Below are 9,790 nucleotides of genomic sequence, written 5' to 3'. Positions count from 1 at the left end.
TTGGCAAGCCCGGGTCTGGTTATTTAGCTCCCCTGCTGCCCCCTATCCAGTGAGCTGTCATCATACCTGACACAAACTCCGTCTGAGAGATACACTCGTGTGTTTAAAATGTAGGGCTGCAAAATCTCAAATGTTAGAACTTGGCCAAATGCAGGAAAATGAACAAATAAAACTGAATAAGGCTTAAGCTGTTGGGTGGTAGTTCTTTTCCACTTGCATGTTTTCTCTCTCCTTCCATCTTTAGTAATCTCACAGTCTTGTATTGTTTTGCTTTTCCCTTTTGTCTGTTTTCTCCTTCTAATCTGACCACCCTGTTCTCCTTCTAGTACCACATTTGCTCTCTCTCAGGCATTTCCATCCTAAGAAGATGGAGTCCCTTCCTTCCTCTGTATATTAAGTACTGTAGTTTAAGTAGTTTTCCACAATGTAAGAAAAATGCTCAAGTATTAATGCCCAATTTAAATATATTTCAGGCCTGATCCAAAAATCAGTCAACATAAACATTGCTTGAATTCATGAGAAATGCGTGGTACAAGGCCCTAATCATAGGCTGCCCGTGCTGCCACAGGGGGAAATATGCTGCCCCTACACCCTCAATACCTGTGGCCAGACTATCATTACCAAAACAATCACCAGTATTAATTTTTCAATAGTAGCATAGTTTTTAACAGTGACTTATCTCCTCATCTCAGCACACAAGAGCTCAGTGCATCACTAAACTGAAGGGCAGCAGGGGGGGAGGGGGAAAGAAAAGAGCATTAAAAGAAGACTGGGATTTTCCTTGCTACTAAACCACTAAAGATAGACTTTTGGAACTTAATCCTAGTGAAGTTGTACAAGTGAAAATATAAGCTCTGTAAACCAATTGCAGTCAGTTCTACATTCAGTTTATTCACCCAATTATCTAATATTTTGATATTAATTATAATAAACTTCTTTAGGCCAATTTCTTTTTATTGACCCTCTTTTGTACATATCTCCCATACCTAGGCCCCCACATTTACAGTTCTAAAAATTGGGGAGGGAGGAAAAACAAAACAACCTGACCACGTTATTTGACCAAAAGTGCCACATAGTGTCACAAAAGCTGCAGTGAGCAGGAAAGAGGACAAAACACCTTTGTCCACTTATGTCTCCCTGATAGCTTCAAATCCTAAGAGGAAGAGGAAATATGGAGTAATTTTAAATATATTTTCTCCAGCTGGTACTTGTTGACAAGAACAAACGAAGTAGCAACAATGCAGGAAGTCACAGTGAGTGGGAGGAAGAAATCTTTTCCTTAAAGTGCACTGTACAAGCTACCACTGCTTATAATTTTAAGTTAAAATTCTGTTGAACAGTTTTCATAGTCAAGAGAATTGACAGTCTCCAGCACCTTTATAGCATTACTTGTGTGTATTTTCACCACTTCATTTTTCCCTCTAAAGTAGATCAGGGTGAAACACTGCTTCAGCAATAGGAGTTTTGCATTAAGGAGCAAACTTTGGCCCTATTGACTTTATTGGGAACAAGATTTGGCCCAGGAGTGAGTTTACACTGCACCTCGGAATCCTTCATTTCCTCTTTGGGAATATTGGAGGGTGAGAACTTCAGCATAACAGATTACAGAAGAAATGACTTCTAACCAAAGCCCTGATCCTTAAACCCTAACTCATGGGAGCAGTTCTGTTAACATCAATCACACAATGTAAGTGGAGCCAGAATATGGCTTTAAAGGAGAGATGCATTACCAGAATGAAACTATTCATGTGATTTTGTGACACAAGATGTAATTAGAGTTGGAAGTAAGGGGTCCTGCTCACCTTCTCATTGGAGTAGTCCCACTGAAATCAATCAGATTTCACACAGGAGTAAGGAAGCAGGATTTGATGCTGGTAGTAAAGTAATATAGTACATTAAACATGAAATGACTTGCATGGAGGAAGTCAAAAATTGGTATGCCTAATTCTATACTCCCTTACACAGGCAAAATTCCTCTGGACTTCAGCTGGAAGTTCTGATTGTGTCATGATCAAATCAGTCCCACAGAATTAGTTATTTTGATTGAATGTATTTTAATAGCAAGATATAGCCTTAGAAAGATACAGCCCGACAATAATTCACCCGCCTTTATTTAAAGCTAGATTACCAAATGATTGGAAAGGAATACTAGTAGTTCTCAAGGGTTCTGGAAATAAACCTGCTGCCAGTGCCATCTGTTCTGCTGCTGCCACGGGATGGCCCATCAGTCTTTAAACAGAGTTATAAAAGAGGAAAGGGGGGCAAGCTCCAGAAAACATACCTGAGCAGTGTTTTGTACTCCTATTTGTGCTGAGCCAACACCCATTGTCATTAATTCAAAAACTACTATCTTCACTGGGTGTTGGTCAGGCCCATTGGGCAGAGACTTTAAATAAGGAGCACCAAGTGATAAATGTTAGCAGAATGATCCAGTGATTTTTTTCCCCTCCTTTTGAGATGAGCAGGTTAATCTCACTATCATCATCTGGGAAGGTGACATGAGCAGCAATCCCTAGAAACCCTTTTGGAGAAGGCCAGTAGTGCAAGAGATTAATAAAAAAAGAAAACAGACCTTTAAGGTTTAAAAGTTGAATAGGTTTTCTTTTGTAAGAAGGAATCTTTCAAAAATATTGTGTATTTATTTTCTAAATTCATAACTGTACAAAAGTGATGTCCAAGAGAGAAAAGCAGCAGCAGATCAAAGGGGAATTTTCTAAATAAAGCTATTCTCTCACTTTTATTTTGAAGTGTCTTTATCCCATTAAAAAGACAAGAGAAACTTTAATTTCAAAGTACTTATATTAATGTTTTGTTTTTTTAAAAATCAAGACGGTGTTCACATTTCCATGACAGAATGGACAATGTTTGAGGTATCAGAGTACACAGCACATACAACCAGCAGTGTAAAAACCATGCAAAAGAACTCAACACTGATAATTAAACAAGAATAAAAACCTAGTGAAACATCTGGTTTGACAGCTCTCTCTTCTGTAAAGAAATGCATTTGTACGCAGAGTCCCTAGTGCCTTTAGATTTGCTCTGCTCATATGAAATCCCCATATTCCATTGCACTCAATTCCCATACTCATATCCCAGTATAGTTCCTGCCATTTCTTTCCTTCTGTATCCACACCTAGGGTTTTTGGTAAGTACTTCCTCTTTTTTGCTTTGTGGGTTTGTTTGTTTGTTTTTTGGTAGCCCCACTCCCTCCTTTCTGCTGGTGGTGGTTCTTCTCTCTCATTCCTACACCCACTTGAAGGCTATCATTGCTGCCCGTGAGGTTACCAATCAACAGCTGGGGGATGAAACATGTTAAGGTAGCTCTGGAGGAGCCAAGAAGAAAATAAGCTTGAACCAACAGCCTGAGCCCTCCACTGAGCTGCTCCTTTAACCAACTACATTAGTGGGTACCAAATGGAAGGAGTACAGATGGGTTATACAGGAGACAAATAGATAGCCACCATTTAATCCCCATCTGTGACAAATTCCACAGCTACATCATGCTTGCTAAGAGAGTGGTGGATGGATAGGTCTGGTTTTATATACACCTTTCTTCATCCCAAATCTCACCCCTCACAGCTAGTCAGGTATTCCCTGGTTGCAAAATATTCTGTTATAACATTCCTAGATCTTTATGCTTTGAAACATCAGGAACTAGAATAAAGCATGAAAGGAAGCTGTTCAGGGTTTACAGGGGGTATTATTGCAGTTATACACTAGTAAAACACTGCTTATAGAATGCTTTGACTATATAGTTGGCAGAGCTACTGCCACCCTTAGACAAACCCACAAAACAAAAACAATTTAAAACAAGAAGTGGAGAGGGTTGCTTTTATCTAGCCAATATTGCTTATGGTAATCCCTTACTTAAAGTGGGGAGAGGCACCCCCCCACACCCACAGTCTCTAGTATTCCTGTGCACATGAAGCAAAAGGTCATTTTCCGGTTGGATGGACATGTTAATTCAAAAAGAGCTGTGGGAAAGCAGCTTCTATCAGGTTAACCAAGAGGTCAAGAAAACTCCTCCTTTCTAACAGTACCATGTTTAATCACAAAGTGATTAACAGATATTTTGACTTAAGTGGCCAGAAGACACTATGACTATATAGACACATTGCGGAATAGTTTCGCTAAAAGTTTCTCATAATGAGTTTGCAGGGTGTCTTCTCTTTATATTCTAAAGATTTTTTTTTTTAAATTATGATTGATGCAAGTAATGACAAAAAGTTACAGGACTGACGCTCAGCCCAGTTTGTGTGTTATATGGAACTGCTCCTAGAGCAGAAAGTGTAGGTTTTGCATTTAACTGCAGAGCAATATGCCAATGTAGTCTTTGATGCATCAACTAGTGTTTGTGACAATCATTCTGAGCACAGATTTTTGGAGTGCACAATACCAACATCACATACTTTAAATACGAGCCATTTAGGCAATACATTATTCATTAAGCAACATGGTAAACTGAACTATATGACAAGCATATTTAGGACTGGTCTATTCAGTATTCCAAATAATATACGTGTAGGTACAGAGAATGACTACAAAAGTTCAAAACAGTGATTTCCACCCATACCAACCAGTAGTTATAATCATACCCTCTCAGCCTACACAAAAAAAACAAACAAACAAACAAAAAAAGTTAAGTTACTGGGTTAAAAGAGTTACTGCAGTCCTTACTCAGGAAAAGACTCCCATAAAAAAAATATATATCAAGAGTAGTTTGGGCCGGACTGCAGGATCAGTCTTTAGAATCTAAACATACATTCTCTCTGTTGATGATCATGATAGCACAGACAGATGAATTATCATCACACACATTCTTCAAGTATAACTTCAGGAAGGTAATGAGGCAACACTGGTATCTGTAAGAATTCCTTGAGTGGTGCTTCACTCTTGATTTCATTGCAAATGCTCAACATCTAATGTCCTTGCCAGAAATTCATAGTTTTCATAATTGGTGGATTGCTGCCAGGAAGGTAATAAGGAATGCTATATTTCCACAGATGTAGATGGTTAACACAATCTCTTTAAATGTATGACCCTGTAAGAGAAAATACACATTTCACAATTACCGTGAAATACAGTGTTGGAAAGTATGTGCTTTTCTTGACAAGGTAGCAACTTGCCTCTGCCTCTGCCGATGTAAGCGACTGCAGAATTTGTATTCTATCCTCATCAATCACTTCAACTGTAAAACCAAACCAACATATGGTTAGCCTTGTACTTGATAAGAAGAGATGCAATGTTTCACACATACTTCTTTCTGGCTAACGGTTGATTAATTCAATGAATGGCATGGTATTAAGCCTGATCAACAGGCGTCTCTACAACCAGTTCACAAACACCACTGAAAAAGCCTCATGCAATGCATCCTCTCATGGCCTACACTTCAGTGTTCACAGTTAAGTAGAAATAAGGATAGAAGGTTAATGAAAATTTGGAAGAGCTTGCCAGAAGCATAAAAGGACACTCTCATTGTTTTGTCTTTTCAATGACAAAGAGCAGTGGTTCTCAACCAAGGTACGCAGGAGGTCTTCTAGGCCAGTGGTTCTCAAACAAGGGCTGCTGCTTGTTCAGGGAAAGCCCCAGGCAGGCCGGGCTGGTTGTTTACCTGCTGCGTCCGCTGGTTCAGCTGATCGCAGCTCCCAGTGGCCGCAGTTCACTGCTCCGGGCCAATGGGAGCTGCAGGAAGCAGCGTGGGCTGAGGGACATACTGGCCGCCACTTCCTGCAGCCCCCATTGGCCCGGAGCAGCAAACCGTGGCCACTGGGAGCTGCAATCGGCTGAACCTGTGGACGCGGCAGGTAAACAAACCAGCCCACCCCGCCAGGGGGCTTTCCCTGAACAAGTGGCAGCCCTAGTTTGAGAACCACTGTTCTAGGCAATACATCAACTCATCTAGACACTTGCCTACGTTTTACAAGAGGCTATATAAAAAGCACCAAGAAATCAACATAAACAAACATTTCATACAGACTATGACTTCTTTATACTGCTCTATGAACTATATGCTGAAATGCAAGTACAATATTTATATTCCAATTGATTTATTTTATAATTATATGGTAAAAATGAGAAAGTACACAATTTTCAGTAATAGTGTGTTGTGACACTTGTATTTTTAGGTCTGATTTTGTAAGCAAGTAGTTAAGTGAGGTGAAACTTGGGGTATGCAAGACAAAGACTCCTGAGAGGGGTACAGTCCTCTGGAAAGGTTGAGAGCCACTGCTAAAGAGGACAATTCTATTAGGATTTCTACATCGTCTCCTGGATTTCTCATGGTCAGCTGGAATTTAACTCCTCTTTCCTCTCCCCCCACCCCATCATTTTGAGCCATTTGATGCCGCTATCCCCTGGTTACTCAAGTCAGTAACCAGAGAGTCACCCAATTCTTCTCCCCTCATGTATAGGCAGCATCTAACTCCTCCCACTTCTCCACATAATAGCTAAATTGGTCTCTTCTCTTCATTCTATTTTATTAGTAAGTATCACCCTTCCTGTCTACTGTAACCGGGGTGAAAGTAGGCCGGTACTGTGTATCGGTAAGAAGCTGGTACCGGCCTGTACCGGCAGGGCTGCTGACTGGAGGCAGGGGGGCAAAAGGGGCAGCTGCCCCAGGGTCAGCGATTTAAAAAGGGCCTGGGGTTCCAGCCGCCACCACCACGGCAGCAGCTGGAGCTCCAGGCCCTTTTAAATTGCTGCCAGAGCCCTGGGCAGCACAGGCCAGGCAGCACAGATGGGCTGGCTGGGGGCGGCTGACCCCTCCAGCCCTCCCCTTTCTACCCGAGGCCCTGCCCCTTCCAGGTAAGTGTTTAATATTATTTTCACCCCGACTGTAACAACCGTTCTCCATCCTTCTTGACAACTATGCAGTGGTTTATTTACTTGTGTGTGTAATCTTGACTCCTGACAAGATACTGACCAAAGTGAAGATAAGAACTTGGGTTGAAATCCTGGGCCTTACTGAAATTAACTTCAAAACTCTCAATGGGGCCAGGGGCCCTGGTATTTAGCAGCTAATGAGTTACCCATTTTTGCTCAAATAGCGTTTGTGCTTAAGGTCCCCTGCTGTTGACCAGTCTGTTCATAGGTAGGCAGCCACAGCTAGTTACAGTAATGGTTTATCAGAGAGGCTCTCAAGCGACAGTACCTGCTTTCCTACCTAGTTTCAAAGGACTGAGTTCACTCCCACACTATGCTTGACTTTCCCCATACTATCACAATGGGTGTGTTGAGCTAGCAACACAAACAGAAGATTTTTGGTGTACATTTTAGAGATTCATGTGACCCTCTGGCACTAAGTTTTGGGATTTCATGGCACACAGGCCAATTCAAAAATGTACCAGCACTTATAGCCAGGAAAGTCTAACCAAAAAAGTGTCAAAAACAATTCACTTATTATTTTCAAGAGTGGTCACCAAATTTACATACAAGTAGTCATCCATGCATCTATTTCACATATCCAAAATCACCTAAATGAGCCGATATTTGCAAGCACAAAATTAGAGGCTGGTTTAAGCCTCTTAACTGAGTGAACTAAATTATTCAAGTTTTTGCATTTCACCTGGGAAATCCTATTTTGCACTACCAGGCAAGCAAGGCAGTCACACTAGCCATATTGTTTGGTTTGTACCTTTGCGAATGAGACAGTAGCTATGTATCTCCAGGAGAATATCAATACCGACATGCCAAGCTACAAATCCAATCATTGTGTAAGTGTCCCATGGGTCTGGAAGGTTGAGTGCTGGTAGGTCCATTCCCAGGAACATAGTTACCACTGTTGTTAAAACAAAGACATAGTTTAAAGACGTGAAAAGAAACGTTGAGAAGTATTGTCCTTAAGACAAAGTAACACAAGCTTATGGCTTAGTGGGTGAATGGTTATCAAGAGTTAAATATACTTCTAGAGGCTTAAGAATGAAAAAAAAACACATCCAACTATCTCTAACTGTATGGCTCAGGATAACCATGATCCTTGTTATACATTGATCCTATGAAATAACCTCAGAGTTCGGAGCTACTTTACTATATAGATTGTAAACATGCTAATCTAAAAAGAGGTTTAAAAGGACAATGATGTGATACACAGCCACAATGATAACAAATTCCTCCAAATAAATGGAGGACTGTAACTGATTTGAAAACTCTGGTGATTATATATAATTTAAAAAACAACAAAACAAAAACAAAACAAATGGTTCTCCCCAAAACTACAAGATGAGGAGAGAGAGAGAGAGAGGTGCCTCATGCAGGAGATGGGCCACCAGAGTCCCTGAAGACAAGAAAGTCACATAAGGGGTCCCAGTACTCCATATTGATAGGTGGAGACTTAGGGAAAGAGGAGGAGCTTTGAAGATACAAGCAAGCTTATAAAAATGTCTGGTTGTTGCTTACCCTTGCTATTGTACAGGGTACAGTCTGGTTTGTATAGCCCATACAGACAAACCCTTATTCTAAGACCACTTTGGTGATTAACGAGATTGAAGTAGTCATCTACATTAAGATCCATGTTTGAGTAATTAGTGTTCAGCCACCACTCCGTTTCTGCAATACCAACATATCTCAAGATGCCTAAGCAAGTTACAAATGGGTTATAAACAAGGAGGTACACTAGATATGCCTAGACAGGATTACAATTACTCACCAGCTAGTATTCTAGCTGTTGTGCCAGTACTCCAATGAACCCAGTTAAATACTTGCCTTCTACAAGAAGAAAAAATAATCAGTGTTAAATCAAGTAATTTAGTTGCCAACATGGAATCTTCCAAAGGTTGGAGGAAAAAAAAATCCTTAAACATGCCATGTTATCTTGAAAAAATATAAAGTTTGTATCTGTATGAAACATGTTTAAAACTTGTTTTGTATACTATCAGCGTAATCTCCTGGAGAAGTACATTATGACATTTTAAGGAGTGTAAATATCCACATACCTTGGTGCATGAGGAGGTGGTCTGAAACCTGCCATCAGAGGTTGAAAGATTGCCAGAGCCATCACGGTACAGCCAAGGTATGGGTGAAAACCTGCCCACTGAACAAAGGATTTCTTTTTATTAATACTGTGACGTTCATACTAAACAATGGAAGCATCATTCAGACCAAAGAACAGGTCAGGAAGAACTGTACACAATTGAAACGCCTTATTTTAATACCGTTTCTTTCAGGTGCATTCCAAGCCCCTATCCTCAGCTACTAGTGTTCCCATCTCACATACCTTTTGGTCTAAGTCTTGGCTATGAATAGAAGTACTTTTTCCTCCTGTGGCATGTTTTTAAATTAATTTAAAACTGAATTGGTATTTATAGTGTAAAAGGCAGCTTGAGAAAAAACAGAACTAGTGGAATATGGACAAAACTAAGAGCAAAGGACAAACAGGAAAAGGAAGATTCAGACAGTGTTGGGATGAACTTGCTGTCAACTACCATCATCACACATAAGAAAAATGTTCTAAGAGAAGTGCTTTGCATTCCATCATTTAAAATTAGGCTAGATAAAGCACTAGAAAATTATACCACACAGAAAAATGCTGTATTGGCTGGATGAGGGGAGGGGAAGAAGCAGCAGATTGATTCAGGACCGAATAGATCTTTTTCATCTCTAGTTTCTGTGGTGAAACTAGAAAAATAAGTGGGCTCAAAGTGGGTAGAATAATTCCAAACAAGGTCTTTCACACATGGGGGAAAACCAGAAAAGGTGACTCAAGTGCAATTTTTCAACTGAAAGAAGCAGTAAGTAAGAAAACAAGGTAAATGCCTGATTTATACTACTTTGTCTTCAGATCACCACTCAAGCA

At 40.3% G+C, this 9,790-nt stretch overlaps 1 protein-coding gene across 4 annotated transcripts in view; it reads right to left on the bottom strand.

Moving 5' to 3' along the window:
* Positions 1–2,780: 2,780 nt before the first annotated feature.
* The window catches only part of LOC117881264 (putative ferric-chelate reductase 1), a 28,184-nt gene continuing 21,174 nt past the window's right edge, over positions 2,781–9,790 (bottom strand). For all 4 annotated transcript variants that reach the window (XM_034778286.1, XM_034778289.1, XM_034778288.1 and 1 more), the window contains 5 exons: positions 8,931–9,028; positions 8,645–8,703; positions 7,634–7,777; positions 5,127–5,188; positions 2,781–5,041 (listed from right to left, as the gene is read on the bottom strand). In XM_034778286.1, coding sequence (XP_034634177.1) covers positions 4,949–5,041; positions 5,127–5,188; positions 7,634–7,777; positions 8,645–8,703; positions 8,931–9,028 — 456 coding nt within the window. In that variant the 3' untranslated portion in view covers positions 2,781–4,948. The remainder of the gene's footprint in view (positions 5,042–5,126; positions 5,189–7,633; positions 7,778–8,644; positions 8,704–8,930; positions 9,029–9,790) is intronic.

Source organism: Trachemys scripta, chromosome 8, assembly GCF_013100865.1.
Source record: "Trachemys scripta elegans isolate TJP31775 chromosome 8, CAS_Tse_1.0, whole genome shotgun sequence".
NCBI lineage: Eukaryota > Metazoa > Chordata > Testudines > Emydidae > Trachemys > Trachemys scripta.
This window is presented reverse-complemented; position numbering and strand designations above follow the sequence as displayed.